The sequence below is a fragment of the Phoenix dactylifera genome, chromosome 4, assembly GCF_051530095.1.
Source record: "Phoenix dactylifera cultivar Ajwa chromosome 4, Ajwa_hap1_PhDact_Kaust_v1.1, whole genome shotgun sequence".
Lineage (NCBI taxonomy): Eukaryota > Viridiplantae > Streptophyta > Magnoliopsida > Arecales > Arecaceae > Phoenix > Phoenix dactylifera.
In genome coordinates this window covers 9391423-9411950 of record NC_143193.1, presented here as the reverse complement: position 1 = coordinate 9411950, position 20528 = coordinate 9391423, and the positions used below count along the sequence as shown (strand labels likewise).

The following is a 20528-nucleotide window of genomic DNA, read 5'->3' as shown; positions in this document are numbered from 1 at the left end:
AGATAAAGATCCACCATCTAGTGAGGAGGATAAGTAACCTATAGGTACGCAAAATCTCTCTCTTCAATTCTTTAAAGTTGAAGCTCGAATCGAGATCCATGTATATACGGAACTATGGATGCAGAGAAGCTAGATAACTAGCTAAACTAGTTAGAAGCCTACTTTACTATCTATAGATACTCCAATATCTGGAAGGTAACTTTTGCCTGCCTCAATGTTTCTAGCCATGCTCTTAGTTGGTGAAATTCATACATAAGAAACAATAACATTTCCAATCTGACATGGAGCAAATTTAAGGACCTAATAAAGAAATAGTTCTATCCTATCAGCCATGAGAAGGATGGTAGATCAAGTGGCAGTACTTATGGCAGAAGTTTGATCAATTTATCTAGGACTACACTACCAAATTCCACAAGTAAGCAATCTCACTCAGAATCTCCATCGATGATCATGCAGTTTCCATGAAGTACGTCGAAAGTCTCCATGATAGAATCGAAAAGGAGTTGAAGCTCTTTAAAGTTGAAGATATCAAAAAGGTTAGCATGAATGCCATGAGCATTAAGGAGAAGAATCAGTCTAAAGAAAATAAGAAGGGAGTTAACTTCAAGAAAGTAGCAGAGAATCAACCCAGAATGGGAAGCAGGGAAACAAACAGGCCAACATAACTTCAAAAGTTACTATAATCACTATGACCCCGATGGATACACCAAAGAGAGCTGTTGGTAACTTCACCCCAAGTTGTAGGTGTTGCCCAAGGTGACAAGCCAAGAGGGGGGGGGAGGGGTGAATTGGTTTCTCTTGAATTTTTACTATCTCACTTCTGTCAATTGATGAGTGAGTGAAATTAGAACAATGCACAATACAAACACACAAGAAGTATAGTGGTTCGGTGCTCTCCTAAGCACCTACGTCCACTTCCCAAGCGACCCCTTGGGAATTCACTATAATCCCGCGGATTACAGTTGGATTGTTTTTCAGGCTCACAATCCAAAAATCTTTACACTTTGGCTTTTCGGTATCACCAAGAACCTATGTTGGTTTTACGGGCTCACCAACGAACCTTCACAATTGGTTTTACGGGTTCACCAATAAACCTACACCATTGGTTTTGCGGGCTCACCAACAAACCTTTACAAGGTGATTAATAAAAAGAAAGAAGAAGGTTGAAGCTCCTAGATGAGCAAATATAACATATATAAGCTACAAAGAAGAGTTTAGAGAATAGTTATCGCTTGATGAGACTTCTCTCTTCTTTGTCAAGAATGCTTCACTCTTCAAGGGTGGATGGAGCTCTTAATATCTCTTGGAATCTGCTCAACCACTTTCTTTTGACTCTTGAATGAAGCACTTGGATGAAGAAGATTAGGGCACTTGTCTTTCTTGTGTAAGCTTTGATATTTTGCAAAAGGATGTTTCCTTTGATGAATAGTATCACTTTAAATAGTTTCCTTCATCCATTGGACAAGCCCCAATGGTTAGAATTCAAAAACTAGCCGTTACTCACTGTTGGGAGGTCAAAAAGTACTTCTCCAAAACTAGCCGTTATGCTTCTGTCCGTACTTGGATCGACTCAACTTTTACTGGGGTCGACCCAACTTTCACTTGGGTCAACTCAACATTTACTGGGGTCGACCCTCTCAGAACTACAGAACCTTGCATTTCAGCCTTCCTTCACATGGGTCGACTCAACACCTTTTTGGGTCGACTCAAGGTTCAGTTGGGTCGACTCAACTTCCACTTGGGTCGACCCTCTCAGGGTTTCTAGAGAACCTATTTTTGAATGTCATTGCCTTTGGGTCGACTCATGTTAACTTGGGGTCGACTCAAGTTTCATTTGGGTCGACCCTCTCAGGGTTTCCAGAGAACTATTTTCTTGAGGCTTGAGGATTGGGTCGACTCATCCTTTTCTTGCGTCGACCCAAGTACTGTTCATCCGTGCCATTTTTGCAGAAGTGTGCCAGATGGTTTCTTGATGTGCCGGGGTCGACTCAATCAATCTTGGGGTCGACTCAATCCACACTTTGCTGCAACTTAAGATTAGATTCATCCATATAATCAATGAAATAACCTTTAAATAATTTTGAATATATGTCATGGCAGTGCTACATACTCCAAACAATGAAAATTACTATTGTCCACTTAAGAGTATGTTTCACTTGAAACTTTGTCGAATTAGAATTTAGAATTCACTATCCCTTTCCTATCACAAATTTTATCTCATTAATAATCATTGAAATACATCTTAATCTCATTATACTAATATATCGAGAGTGACAGACTTATTAATGATGTATCGAATTAACTTGTAACATACTCTTAATCATTGTATTAATTATCAAAATACCACTATCATCCTCAATCTCCCCTTTTTTGATGATTACAAAATATTGAGTATGAGCCTATTGATACTTATCTTAAAATTAGTTTTAGAAGGGCTCAAGTTGCTGAATTTCAGCTTTTCAAATTTGATAGTGAAGTCTTCCCCTATTTCATCCAAATATTTTCAATTTGACCTTTTGAATTACTCCCCCTTTCTTTTATATTTCATTAAAGATGAAACTTCAAAAATTTGAGATGAAGCATGAGTTTCAGATTATGTATCGAGGTGTGAAAGGTATGTGCCAAATTCTGAAATTCTATGTGCCAAATTCTGAAATTCGATTTAAATCTTAGACTTTAACATTTTCATTGTTACAAATTGCTCCCCCTTAAATGTATATCCTTTCCTATTATAATTTTCAACTTGTTTGTCAACTTATTTCTCTTTCCTTGCTTCTCCCCCTTTTTGTTATCATCAAATAGGTGCATGGGAATAGATAAGTAGACACAATAATTAACAAACATTTCAGTTTCATTGATCAAAATGGAACATTGTAGTACAATAATGCCAAAACAAAACAAATACAATGTTCCTCAATCAAAGTACAAAGTACATGATCAACACAAAATACATATGAGAACTAGATACATATCCTAGACTCTAATCATAATGCTAATATCAGCCTAGGGGGTATCTAATGGCTGTGATCTAGTCCTCATCCTCCTAGCATAAGTGGCGAGGGGAGGTCGAGCCTGATGGGACTGAGTCTAGCGTGGAGCTCGGTGAGCTGGATGACTCTATGCCGAAATCTCTGACTCAGCTGCCTGGGGCACAGATGGTCCATGAACCTCTCTCTCTCTCTCTCCGTAGAGCTCCTATCTGCTCTCTAAGATCGCTAATCTCAGCAGTCATAATATCCAATCTGCTCGTCAGTCCATCAGTGATAGTCCTCGCCTGAGCTGACATAAGCTTAGTCATCCTACTTCAAAACTCATCTGTGTATCCCGCAGGAACAGATGACGAAGGTCCAGCCTCTGAAGGTGCTGTAGGATGATCCGTAGGCTCCTCATCCTCAGGGATGGGGTCTCCAATCTCTGGTGCATCACCCTCTGGTGCATCACCCTGAATCCCAGCTCCTGCACGTACCCACTGCCCGTTCACCTTCTCATAACCCATGCGAATAAGGGATCGTGCAGTGTATGTGTCAGTGAATAGTAGATGCCTGGAGATCTCTCCCTCTACTGATATATCATGCTGTCGAAAGATCAAGGTGAGTATCATACCATAAGGCAGGGAGACTCTGAAATTGCATATGACCTTTCTCATCTGCCTGAGTATCATAGCTGGGAGGTTCAGGAGAATGCCCTGAATAATGTGCTCCATGACGACCAGGTCTCGCTCAGAAATGAGATCAAATATTCCGCTTTTCGGAAATAAAATTCAACCTATGAAGTTGTGCAACAACCTCATTTCAGCTGAAAGAGAGCTTGCTATTACATTTTCTGAATAATCAAAGTCTTCATTCTCAAGAATCAACTGCAAGGCTCTTAACTTATTTTCGGACTTTTCTGGAGTTGCTCCTTCGCAGGGGAGTTGAAGCAACTCACTCAAACTCTCTTCTGAAATCCTAACCCTTACCCCTCGGACTTCAGATATAAGCCCTCCCATTCCAGTTTTCAGGAAGGCATAGAACTCACGAACCAATCTTGGGTAAATCACCACATCTAGGGAGCAAAGATACTCCCATCCTTGCCTTCGAATCCATTCCCCCAAACGGAACCCTTCTTGATCCAAAAACTCGGAGTGGATCCTTCTTCCCGTGGTAACCGGTCTCCCCGCAAATTTTGCAAGTTGGACTGAAGGGGAGGGAGGAGGAGGAGGCTCTACATGTGTCTCACCTTGTGGAGACACTGTAGAAGGCTCTGTAGCAACTCTATCCGCACGGGTGGTCCGTGAAACCCTCCCAGATCGCTTGGCTACGGCTCTTTTGGGTCTGATTTCTTCAAGATCTTGATCTAATCTACTGTTTGGAGATGATTGAAAGAGATTTGAGAGTGGAAAATAGGGTTTTCGGAAGAGGACAAAGAGAATACAGTGCCCTAGATAGCTCACGGGTCCCCTTTTTAACAGTGGGGTCCCGTCGTTGGGTCGACCCTAGATTCTTCTTGGGTCGACTCAACGTTGGGTCGACCCCATTCTGGGTTGGGTCGACCCAAGTTCAGAAATTTTTCTTTCTCTTCCTTTTTCCTTTTTAAAAAAATTTTCTTTTCTTCCAATCCTTACAAATTCTTACTAGGACAATGATACATGAGTTAGAAATCTATAGATGACTAGTTTGACTAATGTTTCATGGGTTTTTAGAAATGGGAGGAGAGTATCATGATACGGCTTGCTCCTTTTTATATCTCCTCAATCAAAAGGATCACATATGCCTAATTTCCTCCTTAGCATGCAAAATCTATCTTCACTCGAAGGTTTTGTGAATATGTCAACTAATTGTTTCTCAGTACATACATGCTCAATACATATGTTTCCATTTTGCACATGATCTCTAATAAAATGATATCTTATTTCAATGTGTTTGGCTTTAGAGTGCTGAACCGAATTTTTAGTAAGGTTGATGGCACTAGTATTAGCACTAGTTTAACTCCATAGTCCTCTAGTTATTGCTTAAGCCATAGTACTTGAGCACAACAACTGCCGGCAGCTATATATTCAGCTTCAGTCGTTGACAGTGCTACTGAATTCTGTTTTTTTGCTAAACCATGATACTAAGTTATTTCCTAAAAATTGACATGTTCCACTAGTGCTCTTCCTATCTAATTTGCATCTAGCAAAATCTGCATCTGAGAAGGCAAGCAAATCTAGACAGGTGTCTCTTGAGTACCATAATCCTATGTTTGTAGTTCCTCTTAAATATCTAAGGATTCTTTTAACAGCACTTAAGTGTGACTCCTTAGGATCTGATTGGTATCTAGCACATATTCCCACACTAAATACTATGTCTGGTCTACTAGCAGTAAGGTAGAACAAGGATCCAATTAATCCTCCATAAAGCTTCATATCAATACTTTTTCCTTTCTCATCTTTGTCTAGCTTACTAGTGGGATTCATTGGGGTGCCTACTCCCTTGTGATTTTCATTTCCAATCTTCTTTAATATTTCCTTTGTATACTTAGTTTGATGAATGAAGATACCTTCTTTAGTTTGTTTGATTTGTAACCCGAGAAAAAAATTTAGTTCTCCCATTAAACTCATCTTGAATTCTCCTTGCATTAAATTAGCAAACTCTTTGCAAAGATTATCATCTATGGCACCAAAAATTATGTCATCTACATATATTTGTACCACTAGCAGATTTTTGTCTTTTCTTTTAAAAAAAAGTGTTTTGTCTACATTTCCTCTACTGAAATCATTATTCAGTAGAAATTTGCTTAGTCGATCATACCAAGCCCTAGGTGCTTGTTTTAGTCCATATAATGCCTTATGTAGTCTAAACACATGATTTGGCAATTCATGATTTTCAAAACCAGGAGGTTGCTCTACATATACCTCTTCCTCTATAAAACCGTTTAAGAAGGCACTTTTTACATCCATTTGATACAACTTGAAATCCATGAAACATGCAAAAGCTAGAAGTAACCTAATAGCCTCTAATCTAGCCACGGGAGCAAATGTTTCCTCAAAGTCTTTTCCTTCTTCTTGATTGCATCCCTTAGCTACAAGTCTAGCTTTATTTCTCATAACTACCCCATTTTCATCTAATTTATTTCTAAAGACCCATTTTGTTCCAATTACAGAGTTATGCTTTGGTCTCTCAGTTAATGTCCATACATTATTTCTTTTGAATTGATTTAATTTTTCTTGCATAGCATTTATCCAATTGGTATCTTTTTCAGCTTCTTCATAAGTCTTAGGTTCTAACTGTGAAATAAAAGCAAGATAATCATTTAAATTTCTAAGAGAGGATCGAGTTCTTACCCCTTAAGATGGATCACCAATGATTAAGTCTTTAGGGTGTCCATATGCATACCTCCATTCCTTTGGCAAGTCTTGAGATTGTGGTGGCACGCGATCATTTTCCTTATCTTGATTCGGCACGTCATCAAGATTTAATTTTTCAAAGTTAATAATTCCTGCATCATTATCAAGGATATTTTCTTTCCTAGCAGACTCACTATCAGACTCATCAAATATGATATTAACTGACTCTTCGACTACAAGAGTTCTTTTATTAAACACTCTGTATGCCCTGCTAGATGTGGAGTATCCTAAGAAGATACCTTCATCTGACTTGGCATCAAATTTACTTAGATCCTCCTTACCATTGTTTAAAATGAAACATCTACATCCAAATACTCTAAGATATTTAGCGGTTGGTTTCTTATTCTTCCAAAGTTCATAAGGAGTTTTCTTGGTTATAGGTCGTATTAAAACCCGATTTAGAATATGGCAAGCAGTGTTTATAGCTTCAGCCCAAAAGTACTTTGGAAGATTTGACTCGCACAACATTGTGCGTGCCATTTCTGCCAAGGTCCTATTTTTCGGTTCAACAACCCCATTTTGTTGAGACGTTCTAGGTACTGAAAATTGATGTGAGATACCATTTTCATTACAAAATTCTTCAAAGTGTTAATTTTCAAATTCAGTTCCATGATCACTTCGAATTGCTATTAAGGTAAGCTTTTTTTCATTTATGATATTATTATAATGTTTCAAGAATGCTGAAAATGCTTCATTCTTATGTGCCAAAAATGAAACCCATGTATATCTTGAAAAATCATCTACTATAACTAGTCCATACTTCTTCCCTCCTAGACTCGCAGTTCTAGTGGGTCCAAATAGATCCATATGTATGAGTTCAAAAGGCCTAGTCGTTGATACTATATTCTTTAATTTGAAGGATGATTTTGTTTGTTTTCCTAATGAGCATGGTCCACAAATTTTATCCTTTTCAAAGATTAATTTTGGCACATCTTTTATTAATTCCTTCTTGACTAGTTTTGATATTAAATCCATACTAGCATGTCCTAGTCTACGATGCCAAAGCCAACTTGTTTCATTTTTCTTTTCTTCATTAGTAATTAAACATAATCCATTTTTCTTGTCTAATTCATGAAGATCTACCATGTAAATATTTTTTTGCCTTTGTTCTATAAGTACAATGCTATTATCTTTAGGATTTGTGATTATGCATACTGATGCTTCAAATGTGACTTTAAACCCTTTATCACAAAATCGGCTTATGCTAAGTAGGTTATGTTTCAAACCATTAACAATAAGACATTTTCTATGAAGGTAGATGGAGTAATGAAAATTTTACCTTTTCCAATGATAAACCCTTTTCCATTGTCTCCATAGGTTACTACTCCACCCTTCTTAGACTCCAAGGTGACAAATTGGTCTACGTCACCGGTCATGTGTCTTGAACAGCCGCTATCTAGATACCATCGTTTATCCACCTTATTAGCTGCAAGATACCCCTGCAATCAAGATCAAGAATGAGCTTTAGTTATCCAAACTAAGTTGGGTCCTTTAGGGTTAGTACTTGATGTTCCTTTTGGAACCCAAACTTTCTTGGATTTAAGCTTATAATTGTTACTCAATTTGTTGTAGCTAGAGTTTCTATAGTTACATTCATATGCTTTATGTCCTAATTTATTGCAACAATGGCAAGTTATATTTTCATTTTTAGCTTTTACAAATATGTTCTTTAAGTATTTTTGTTTCCTATTTGTTTTATATCCTAATCTAGCTTTATCATATACAGCTTTTTGACTATCAAGAATCATATTTAATTTGGTTGAGCTAAGTGTAAACTTGTCTACTAAGAATTTATATTTTTCAGCATCTTCTTTTAACTTGACATTTTCAGCAATTAGATTCTTGGTTTCATTGTGAGTCTCCTACTTAATGTTTCATAATTATTAGATAGTTTCAGCTTATCTTTGATAAGAGATTGATTTTCTTCTTTTAGAACTTTATTTTTATTGATCAGTTTTTTGTGTTCTTCCATGAGTTCTAAAAATGCATCATGTAATTCATCAACAGTAAAATCACATTCAAGTTCAGAATCTACCTCATCGTCATTGGCCATATGGCAGATTTGGGCCGTCTCTTGATGATCTTCCTCTTCCGAACTTGACTTCTCACTTTCACTCCATTCAGCCATGAAGTTCTTCTTCTTAAGTTTCCTTGCCATCCACTTTAATTCCGGGCAATCTATCTTAAAATGCCCGGGCTTGTTACACTCATAACAAATTGGTGTTTCCTTTTCTTTCTCTTTGTCCTTACCCTTTTCTTTGCTTGAGCTACCTTTGAAGAAGGGTTTCTTTTTATGAAATCTCTTCTTACCTCTCATAAATTTTCTGAATTTTCTTCCAAGCATAGCCATTCCTTCTTCATCAAGTTCATCATCATCATCAAATTCTTTCGATTCAGTTTCTTGTTTTGGAGTGGTAGACTTTAGGACAATGGTCTTTCTTCTCTTGACCTCATCTTCTGAATTTTGCCTCATGGTCAACTCATGGGTCATGAGTGATCCTAGAAGTTCCTCCAATTGCAGTGTATTGAGGTCCTTTGCTTCCTGAATTGCGGTTACCTTGGCCTCCCAAACTCTTGGTAGAGACAAGAGAATTTTTCGCACCAATTTAGAGTTAGTATAAGACTTTCCTAAACTCTTTAGCCCATTTATGATTTCCGTGAAACGAGCAAACATTTCAGTTATGGACTCAGTGGATTCCATTTTAAACAACTCATACTTATGTACTAATATGTTTATCTTTGACTCCTTAACTTGATTAGTTCCTTCATGTGTGACCTCAAGTTTATCTCAAATTTCTTTTGCGGAGATGCGTGTAGATATTCTATTGAATTCCCTTACATCTAGTGAGCAGTAAAGTACATTTCTTGCTTTAGCATTTAATTGTGCTAGTTTTCTATCATTCTCATTCTAATCCATTTCTGGTTTGGAAATGATAGTGCCCTCTATACTAATTGTGGGTGTGTGAGGTCCTCTAATTATAATATACCACAATTCATAGTCTAGAGCTTGAATGAATATCCTCATCCTAGCTTTCCAGTATGTGTAATTAGTGCCATTAAATAGAGAAAGTCTATTTGTGGATTGCCCCTCACTCATAGAACATTCTACTTGGATTGTCATGATCTTTGTCTCTTGATTGTGAGATCAACAAATACTATATGAGCACCTTGCTCTGATACCACTTGTTGCCTAAGGTGACAAGCCAAGAGGGGGGGTGAATTGGTTTCTCTTGAATTTTTACTATCTTACTTTTGTCAATTGATGAGTGAGTGAAATTAGAACAATGCACAATACAAACACACAAGAAGTATAGTGGTTCGGTGCTCTCCTAAGCACCTACGTCCACTTTCCAAGCGACCCCTTGGAAATTCACTATAATTCCGCGGATTACAGTTGGATTGTTTTCCGGGCTCACAATCCAAAAACCTTTACACTTTGGTTTTCCGGGATCACCAAGAACCTATGTTGGTTTTACGGGCTCACCAACGAACCTTCACAATTGGTTTTACGGGTTCACCAATAAACCTACACCGTTGGTTTTGCGGGCTCACCAACAAACCTTTACAAGGTGATTAATAAAAAGAAAGAAGAAGGTTGAAGCTCCTAGATGAGCAAATATAACATATATAAGCTACAAAGAAGAGTTTAGAGAATAGTTATCGCTTGATGAGACTTCTCTCTTCTTTGTCAAGAATGTTTCACTCTTCAAGGGTGGATGGAGCTCTTAATATCTCTTGGAATCTGCTCAACCACTTTCTTTTGACTCTTGAATAAAGCACTTGGATGAAGAAGATTAGGGCACTTGTCTTTCTTGTGTAAGCTTTGATATTTTGCAAAAGGATGTTTCCTCTGATAAATAGTATCACTTTAAATAGTTTCCTTCATCCATTGGACAAGCCCCAATGGTTAGAATTCAAAAACTAGCCGTTACTCACTGTTGGGAGGTCAAAAAGTACTTCTGCAGAACTAGCCGTTATGCTTCTGCCCGTGCTTGGGTCGACTCAACTTTTACTGGGGTCGACCCAACTTTCACTTGGGTCGACTCAACTTTTACTGTAGTCGATCCTCTCAGAACCACAGAACCTTGAATTTCAGCCTTCCTTCACTTGGGTCGACTCGACACCTTTTTGGGTCGACTCAAGGTTCAGTTGGGTCGACTCAACTTCCACTTGGGTCAACCCTCTCAGGGTTTCTAGAGAATCTATTTTTGAATGTCATTGCCTTTGGGTTGACTTATGTTAACTTCGGGTCGACTCAAGTTTGGGTCGACTCAAGTTTCATTTGGGTCGACCCTCTCAGGGTTTCCAGAGAACTGTTTTCTTGAGGCTTGAGGATTGGGTCGACTCATCCTTTTCTTGGGTCGACCCAAGTACTGTTCATCCATGCCATTTTTGCAGAAGTGTGCCAGATGGTTTCTTGATGTGCCGGGGTCGACTCAATCAATCTTGGGGTCGACTCAATCCACACTTTGCTGCAACTTAAGGTTAGATTCATCCATATAATCAATGAAATAACCTTTAAATAATTTTGAATATATGTCATGGTAGTGCTACATACTCCAAACAATGAAAATTACTATTGTCCACTTAAGAATATGTTTCACTTGAAACTTTGCCGAAATTAGAATTTAGAATTCACTATCCCTTTCCTATCACAAATTTTATCTCATTAATAATCATTGAAATATATCTTAATCTCATTATACTAATGTATCGAGAGTGACAGACTTATTAATAATGTATCGAATTAACTTGTAACATACTCTTAATCATTGTATTAATCATCAAAATACCACTATCATCCTCCGTAGGTGAAGAAGAAGCTGAAGTATGATAATTTCAAGAAGAAAGGGAAGGCAGTTCTCAATACTGTAGAGGTTGAAAAGCTACCCAAGCTTGAGCAAGCAGACTCCCAATTGAGCTTGATGGCAAGAAAATCCAAGATAACAACTAAGGAAGACCTAGAGCTGCAAAAGGAACTCTTCCACTTGAAGATCCAAGTAAAGTAGACCATCATTGGAGGTATTGTAAATCCTAGAAGCAAGAAGAACCTTATCTCTAAAAGTCTAGTTCACAAGCTAGGGTCACAAACCAAATCTCATCTATGTCCCTACCCTCTCGATTATAATCAGAAGGATGATGAGTTGAAGATCATCATAATTAAGAGGTATATTCAGAAGGTAACTTGTGAAGTAGTTTCTTTAGATATTTGCTAGGTTATCTTTAGGAGCATGTACCTTTACGATCGAGATGCAGTCTTCTACGGATAGCAGGGGAAGTATAACCTCATAAAAGATGGAAAGAAGTTCATGATCAATATCTCTAGAACATAAGGTAACATTGACCTTGCAACTGTTGCCCAAGTGAAGGAACTTATTAATGCCTGCAACAAATTTGTGATTATGGTATGAGAACCTGATACCACTTGAGAGGCCAAGCTCTCATGTCTTAGTTTCACTAACTAATTGACATCGAGGAGCTATAGTCATTGTCGGCAAGGAAAGATGGAAAGGAGCGTCCCTACCATGAAGTCCAGAAGCAAGAGTAGAGCGAGTGGTTTGTTAAAACCTAAGAGCAAAGTTAAAAACCATCTCCAAGCAAAGCCAAGTGGTTCAACCATGAAATTGGGAAGCAATCATTTTTTCACCTTCAATTCTGATTTATCATGAGCTAAATACTCTTAATAGGCAGGAGTACTGATTTAGGAGAATTACCATACTCGATATAGACTATCTTAGCCACTACGAGTAGGGCTGGATAGGATCCAAGAACAAGATCTATCACATTGAGAAGCCCAATCATGTTCCAAATTATAGGAGGTCATAACTTAATCATACAATATCCAATTAAGATGATCTTTTTTTTAAGAAATTGGGTAGCTTTTTAAGATCTGCAACTTTGGGGCAACCCCCTATGGGGTTGAATTGGACCAAAATTCCATCATTGAGGTTCCAAAATGGGCTAGTCAAACCGAAACTTTTCTTTTTAGGAAAGAATTTGATCGGACATTATCTTTCAATCTGTAAAGAATTAGGTAGACTGACAGAAAGTAAAGTTAGTGCATAGGTCAAGATTTACTACCTACAGAATTTTATTTTTTTCTTAATTATTTATTTATTTTTAGAGATCTAGTCCTATTTCAGTTAGAAGAGAAATCCAAAAATAAATATGGTTGTATGATCATACGAAATCCAAAATGTGAAAGGAAGAACCTCACTACTATTATAAATAGGGGCTATTTATCTTGGTTTATGAGGTGTGTGGATCATTAATGAAAGAAAATAGGACTTAAGCCCTACTTTCACAAATTCTTTCACCTTTTTCTAAATTTTTTTGGAGAGTTTCAAGTTGAAAGGATTGAGAAAAATCTTTCTTTTCTCCGACCAAATCACTACTACTTAACCTGTACTCTTGAAGTGCACTTCCTATGATCATTCAGTTAGACTTGAATAGCATCCCCTTAAACTCCGCTTGGCCTATCAAGTGTCATGTAGTAGTTCAATTATTTTGAATTACCCATTTCAATATGTTTGGCTTATTCACATGGCCTTCATCTAAACGATCCTTTTAGGTCATCAAGATGTGGTGCAAACATAGTGCTATCAGTTGTACTCACATCCTGATTTCTATGCCATATGACCTCATGGCCTGATCTCATGTCTAAAAGCCTTATGCAACTGAGAATTTCCTTGCTATTATAGAGGGTAACATATTTATATGTTGATGCCTCTACTAATAGAGGTTGTTTTGTGATGGTAAGATACTTAGAACTAGACATATTTCCACTAACTTTGCATGCTAATTATAGGCACAACATTAGTTATCATAGTCCAAGACTAAGAGAGATAACCTATTCTAATTAGAATTCCATCCAATGAAAGTATAGCGTATGAAGCCAACACTTAGACAGCCAAACAATTCCTAATATATTTAGGGTTCTGAATCAATGGAGTCCAATCTGAGCTATTAACTAAAGCCCATATATTTTTTAAAAAAAAATTACTATTACTTTGATAGTTAGCTAAATAAACTCATAGTGAAGGTAGGATTAACAATGATTGTTAATAAGAAATTTTATTACTATGAAACCTGCTTCCAAATATAGCCTGATCAAAAATTAGTTTGACCAAACTTTTTAACTAAAACCAAAGTTAAATAATGAGATTGCTATTGTGTGATGGGTGGATCAAAAAATCAAATCACCCACCTTCAAAATCAATGCTAGGCCATCCAAATTTCAATGAACATAACCTACACTACAAGAAAGACCAAAAAACCACTATTCATGTATTTTGGTGATCTCTAATCAAATTATCAAGTAGGTGTCAAAATGGATAGTTCAGAAAACATAATACTATATTTTTCCATGGACTTGCACAGAACAGAAGGAGTTTTCACGGCAGGCTTGAAGTCTGATCCTCAAAACCTCATTAATTTAAATCGACCCATGTTTTAATATGTGTAGGTCATGATCCATAAAGTGAACTTTCAACTCATGTGTCCTATCATATACTTTTCCATGCTTGTTTAACCGATAGATTAGAGACCACCAAAATATATGAATTTTTGCTTATAATCTTTTCTTTTGTAGTATATATTATGTTAAACAGTTTGGATGGACTGAATTCCTAGTCCATCCAAGCAGACAATATCATATCTCATTAATAAACTTGTATATTAATTAACAATTTGGATTAGACTAATTTTTTATTAGTCTATAGTTAGGAGTAGTTCTTTGTAATAAAATTTCTTATTAACAATTGCTGATTATCCTAGCTTGAGGAGTTTATTTAGTTGACTATCAAACCTGCGCTATGGATAATAGTTTAGATTGGCCTCCGTTGGTTGAGAATCCTAATTACATCATATATCATTTTGATACCTAAGCATTGGTTTACTATATATTTGATTTTCATTTTAAACTATAATTAAAATAGGTTCTCTCTCTATGTCTTGGATTATGAAAGCCTATGTTGTGCCTATAATAAATAAATTTCTGAAATTACCAAGGATTGACTTAAGTATAAAAGAGTTTGGCTATTAGAGAGGTTTGAATTGGAAAGTGAAAACAATATAATTAAAGTATCAGTTCGGTGCCACCACATTGACTTAGGAATCAAACACTTGTCCAAGTTGGTTAGTTGTCAAAGTTGACACTAAAGTAAAATTTTGTAGGCATCATTGCCAAGGTAGTGAAATTTTGTAGGGATGCTTTTGCTTAGTAAAATTGTCAGTCGTTTATATTGCTAGGGTTATATTGCTAAATTTGGTACCAATGGAGTGTTAAGTTCCCACGAAATGTATTTGGGGCCCTCCGAGCTTTAGCTTGCAGGGACTAAGTTGAAGACCTTCAATTTATTATGAGTGCAATTGATGAACTGTAGTACTACTATATGCCACTAAATTGATATAATGGCAGGATTGATGGTTTAATGACTTGTAAGCTATGCTATCAATATGTATTGTAGGTACTATATAATTTGAAATATGAATGCTAGCTTCCATTATATACTGGATATGATATATTATTTAGGGTATACTGTTCATATCACTATCTATTATTTTCAACCCCAAATTGAAGAAGATCTCCAATAGCAAAGTTTTGAGTAAAAATAGAAATATTGGTATGAGGATCCGTGTAGGCATGTATTTAGTCCCACATTGGCTATGCACTAAATAGATCTGGAGTATTTATATAGGACCAAAGAATCCAAATAATACTTTCGAGCTAGCCTTTTTGGATAAGGTCCTGGGTTGGAATAAATGGCATCAGAGTCGACCCAGCCTATAGTCTATGTGGAGTAGAAGACATTACAACACGAACCCATTGGGACTAACCACATGCCAATAATGGTGTTTGTAATTAGATTTGAATGGATTTGAACCCTTACCCCGACGAGAACGCCAAAGCTTAAATGAGAGTATGTGAGGATCCGTGCGGGCATGAATTTAGTCCTATCTCGGCTATGCACTAGATAGATCTTTGGTATTTATACAAAACCAAGAAATCAAAATAATAACTTCTAGCTAGTCTTTTTGGGTGAGGTCCTAGATTGTGATAATTGAGTTTGGAAAGATAACCAGATATTTATCTTTTAATAGCATTAATTCTTGTATTTACTAAGAAGGTATGGTTAAAGCAAGTCTCTAGACTTGAGGCTTAAATCTGATTCCATGTATAACATGCTTTCTTTCAAATGTAGTCGTGTATAGCTACTACTCCTTTTATGAAATTCTTATTTATGTGAACTAATTAAGTGTTTTCATACATAGCAAGAAGAGTGTGACATACTTATTAAATTAGTGGAGGCATTTTAGATAATTTCATGAGGATGACCAAGTCCAGTTCTATTTGTTCTTAGTTGTACTAGAGATTTTTAAGAACAATATAAGCCGATAATGGGCTTAATAGAATCAAGGTATCTAAAATTGAGGTTTTATAGAAGGATTTTTTTTTTTTTTTTTTTTGATGAAACTATAGAAGATGTTGAAGGAGCTTATGGAGTATTTTCTAAGAAAAGGCCGATGGAGTATTATTAGAAATAGAGAAGGCAGAAAAGAGAACTTTTGAGAAATCAAGAACTGCAAGATGCCAAGGTCAGCAATGAAAAATATCTGCAGAAAGGTCATAACAAATATTCCTATATACCACATTACCTCTATGGCTATATATATATATATATATATATATATATATATATATATATATATATATATATATATATAATGTTTCTCTCTCTCTCTCTCTAACGTTATTGTCTAAAGTAGTCTCTCAAGAGGTTAAGATTAGCTTTGCTAAAAGATGAAAGGACAAACACCAGAGTCTCCACATACTTAAGAAAATATTCTTACCATCAGACAATATCATATATTCTATAACTTTCTTATTAGCTGCTTAATTGCCTGCAATTAAGCTTTCTTCAAGATTAAATTTTCCCTAAAGGACAGTACAGATAGATACTATGTCAAAAAAAAAAAAAGGTCAAAAGATTGTTGATTGTTTTTTTGGGAAGATTGCAGCTGCATGATGAAGCAGAACGCAAAATGAGATTTAATTAGAAGGATTACTTCGGGAAAATGCTTTGGATGCATGATTCCATCTCTCTGACTGAAACTCCTATTCAAACACAAGACAGAAAGCTTTAACTGCAAGTGCTGTGAAGACTTTCAAATTATTTCTGTAACCAACTGCATAAAAGAAGCAAGCAGGATCTTATTCATTGAGCCTCCAAATGAGGTGAAAAGAAATCTGTCAACCAGCTGAAATGTAATCATATTTTCTCCTCACGGTGCTAGAGATCGAAACGTCAACCAGTCTAACAGAACCTCCATCTGAAAACAATTTGCAAAGCTGGATAACACTTGATCCTAATTTGCAGGTTATTCTGAAATTTTTCTTGCTACCACCTCTGTCTATGGCCAGTCATGGCTAATCAAATATTATGATTTATTGCATGGTATGCAAGGTAATATTAGGATGCGGCTTTAAATGTCATTATCATAAAAAAAATATGAAGGAAAAAGAAAAAAAATGCTTTGCAGCCAAATAAGTGCAACTACACCTCCAATTTGTAAGGAGTCGTTGCAGTTTGCTCAGATCCTAGCTTTCCCTTTCCCAAATTACATCTGTTTGATCTCCTTACTCAAATATACAGTAGTGAGATTGCTAGTATGTGATTGTTAATAAATTTCTAATCTTCATCTAATTGACTAATTCAGACACAAACTTCCAGAGTAAAGTTAAATTACAAAGAAAAATTTTTATCTCCTGATGCGGAATGAATGGCTACTTTCAATATATTAATTATATTGGTCCAGATGGGCTGTCATAGGACTTTGGAAACATCAATGGAGTTGTAAAACAAAATTTCTTACATGTTATTGTCTTTTAGATGAAGATATCTGAAAAATAGGAGACCTTGCAATTCAGTGTTGATAAAAGGAAAAGTTCTATAGTTTTCAATGGTTCTTCGAAGCTTAAAGATATGAAATAGAATTTAGCCACATCTATTGCTGCATTATTTCGAAATTAACTCGCATGGAATAATTAAGAGTAAATAAGCATAAAAAAGGAATATAAATTCTCCAACCATGTAAGGCTTGTTAATCAAATATATCACTCTGGTTCTCTCAAAAACAGGGGCCATTCAGAGTGGACTAGCAGCAATATTTTTAGTACCTGGTTTGGAGTGGGCGACTAGATTTCTTTATCTACTGTTAACTGTTACTTGAAAAGACTGAAGCATCCACTTTATTCGCAAGAAATAGGCATCTATATGAGTAAGTGGAGAAATTTTTGTCAAGCAAATACTTGAATGATCGATTTGTGCTAAATCCTTGATAGAACTGCCTGTATTTTTTCCCTCAATTTTACCTTGATCAGGTAACAGTAAAACATTCTACAGTGCAATGAGTAAATGAAGAAATTGCAGAACATTAACCTCATACTGTTTCCAGCTCAAGTCAAAATCCTAATGGCATTGCGAATTATATTTTTTCCTCTTATTTTACCTTAATCATGTAGAGGGTAAGGATATAAAGAATCTAAGGAAGATTGCTCACAATTGTTACACAGCCACTATTAGAGAGGCAGCTCTAGGTGCAAAAATTATTCAGAGCCCAACTCTCGGAAGAACCACGAAGACCACCTCCAGCAACAAAAACACAAAAGAAATAGCATACCAAAACAAATAATAACAGTAACGATATCTTATACCAGTAAAAAAAAAAGTACCATCTCCAATATGATGAGGCAAAAACTTCCTTGGAAATCAAGAAAACAATCACCTCACCAATGATGACTCTGCTTTCACCATCCCCACTCAACCACCTGCGTCCCCAGTGATTCTAGAAACTCTCCATCCTGTGGACTATAGGCTTGTCATCCCCTACTGATATTGTTGGGTGTTGACACTTCTCCTCACTACCTATTTTATGCTCTATGGGCCCAAACACACTAGAGCTCTCATGTCCCACTCTAATGCAGCTAAGGCTGAGACTTCCAGTGCTTGGCCTTCTCAAATCCATTTTTGCACTGGTGGTAGTCCTCAATGGTCTGCTCTATCTCATCCTGTGTGTTCATAACAAAAGGTCCATACTGGACTACAGGCTCATTCAATGGCTGCCCACCGACCAGAACAAACCTCAAAGGCTTCACTGAACGATTCCACACACTGAGACCATCTCCAGGGCTCAGCACCAATGCATTGTAGCATGTCACAGGGGATGCATTCGAGTTCCCAAAGATGCCTTCTCCCTCGATGATGTAGACAAAGGCATTCCAATTCTCGGGGATTCGCTGGTGGACCTGTGCTCCCGGTTTCAGCATGAAATCCAGATACATTGTCGGAGTTCGGGTGTCCACCGGTGAGCTGACTCCAAAGGCTTCCCCTGCTATAATTCGGACATCGACTCCATCTTTCTCAACCCTGCTTATGTCTTTGCTCTGCAGCTCCTGGTATCGAGGTTCGATTCTTTGGATTGAGAAAGCAAAAAGATTTCAGCTTCAGAAAGAACAGTAGAAAAAGGAACAGGCTTGGGTTCGAGGCAGTTACATTTTATCTTTGGAGGAGAGATTGATCCAAAGTTGCAGTCCATGATTGACTCCCTCACCGGCAGGCATCTCTGAATGAATGATTCCTCTACCAGCAGTCATCCACTGAAGTAAGAGAAATCATAAACATTGTGTTTGGAATACAGTATTCTATCAAAAACAGGTTGGAAATATGTGAATCCTATGATAAGTGGATTTAAACTAGAGTTTGTCCCGAGACACACCTGCAAGTCCCCAGTCCTGATGGTGCCTTTGTGCCCAGTGAAGTCTTGGTGACTGAAAGCTCCCTGAATTCCATTTCAAGCACCAAAGCTAGTAAGATGTCTATCCATCTAATTCTTGTTTCACTTATGATTAAGTTTCCATTAGTTTCTGCTGAATTTTTGTTACCTGAAGCATGTAGGTGACAGCCTCAAAACCTGCAATATTTATTACAGAACAGTAGAGGAGGAGAAATCACTTCATCCAATGATTGTAGAGCCAAGAAAATCTAGCATCGAGAGGGAACAAAAAGAGGAACAAAGACTCAAACCTCTATGAGGATGATCGGGAAATCCAGCAGGTGCAGAAACTGCATTTAAGAAAGCATTTACAAGAAAACCAGAGCAACTTTAATCATCAATCTTCCATACCAGAAAACTAGAATCAGATGAGGAAAGACTCGAAGAACAAATATTACGGACACACCGAAAAACTCATCCAACAAGATGAAAGGATCCAAATTCTTCAACTCTGTCCTGAAAAGCCCAAGTCCAAGAATCCCATATGAGATTGTGGTAACCAAGTTTGTGAACAAGTAGAGAAGAGAAGGATGGAATGAGATCACCTTCCAACGCTTCTTCTAACAATCGCTCCCTCACCCTCCTGTCGGGGCTCGGCAAGAACTTTCTTGAGCACATATCTGGGCCTCTCAAAGGGTGGGGTGGTCTCATGATCCAACCCACCCTCAACAGCAGTGGTTGTGGACATGATGATGGTGATGCTCTTGCTATTGCTTCTAAAAGAGAAGACACACAGAGAGAGAGAGAGAGAGGGAGGAGGGAGGCCAAGAAATATGGCTGTTTTGATTGCAGAGGGTCAAAACAGGATGCTAGAATTTATAAGGGAGCACCACCCCCTCATCATTCCCATCATCATGATATAATGTACACGTAAAGATTTGTGGAAATCCTCCCACCTTCCTATTCTTATGCTTTCCTTCCATATGGGCTATATATTAGGAAGGGAACAAAGCATGCAACGACTTGCTTCGGAAACGTTGCTCAAGGTAATGAGTGGGACGTGAGGGAGGTGAGTTGTCCTTCCTTACACGTAAAATGATGAGATCTATGGGTGATGGACTTCATTGGAGAGTGATGAAGAAATTTTCAGAAGTCCGGTCCAAAAGAATCAGAAGGGGAAAAGACTTGGGATCCGGTCCTTTAGCTGTCAAACTTGAAAGAAGGATGGTGATGTCACCCTCATGTAACCATGATGTGAGCATCCCTCAATTCATTGAACTATCCGATTTCCATGGACCACAGGTCCACAAACATCTAAAAAGAAGAGACAAGGTTCAATATACCAGCCTCCTCACAATTGTATAATATAGATGATGATGATGATGTTAAT

The 20528-nt window shown here is 37.2% G+C and overlaps 1 protein-coding gene across 2 annotated transcripts; it reads right to left on the bottom strand.

Annotated features, from left to right (window-relative positions):
* Window positions 1–18040: 18040 nt before the first annotated feature.
* Window positions 18041–20271, bottom strand: LOC103722761 (pirin-like protein). 2 transcript variants are annotated; one of them, XR_015977082.2, is made up of 8 exons: window positions 19744–20100; window positions 19605–19654; window positions 19450–19488; window positions 19308–19336; window positions 19142–19204; window positions 18919–19022; window positions 18152–18837; window positions 18041–18101 (listed from the first exon to the last, which is right to left on the bottom strand). XR_015977082.2 is itself a non-coding variant. In XM_008813435.6 (7 exons), the coding sequence occupies exons 1-7, from the start codon at window positions 19884–19886 to the stop codon at window positions 18351–18353; spliced, it is 915 nt and encodes a 304-aa protein (XP_008811657.4). In that variant the 5' UTR covers window positions 19887–20271; the 3' UTR covers window positions 18041–18350. The 2 variants fall into 2 exon arrangements, 1 of the variants encoding a protein (XP_008811657.4); XM_008813435.6 differs by having other exon boundaries at window positions 18041–18837; window positions 19744–20271.
* Between the last annotated feature and the right edge of the window lie 257 nt (window positions 20272–20528).

What these genes read in the sequence shown, in the direction of transcription:
- LOC103722761 (XM_008813435.6), bottom strand. Translation starts at nt 19,886, where the DNA reads ATGTCCACAACCACTGCTGTTGAGGGTGGGTTGGATCATGAGACCACC. An exon ending in CTTGTTGGATGAGTTTTTCG is followed by an intron (nt 19,489 to 19,604) that starts GTGTGTCCGTAA and finishes TCTTAAATGCAG; the next exon opens with TTTCTGCACCTGCTGGATTT. An exon ending in TCCCGATCATCCTCATAGAG is followed by an intron (nt 19,337 to 19,449) that starts GTTTGAGTCTTT and finishes TAAATATTGCAG; the next exon opens with GTTTTGAGGCTGTCACCTAC.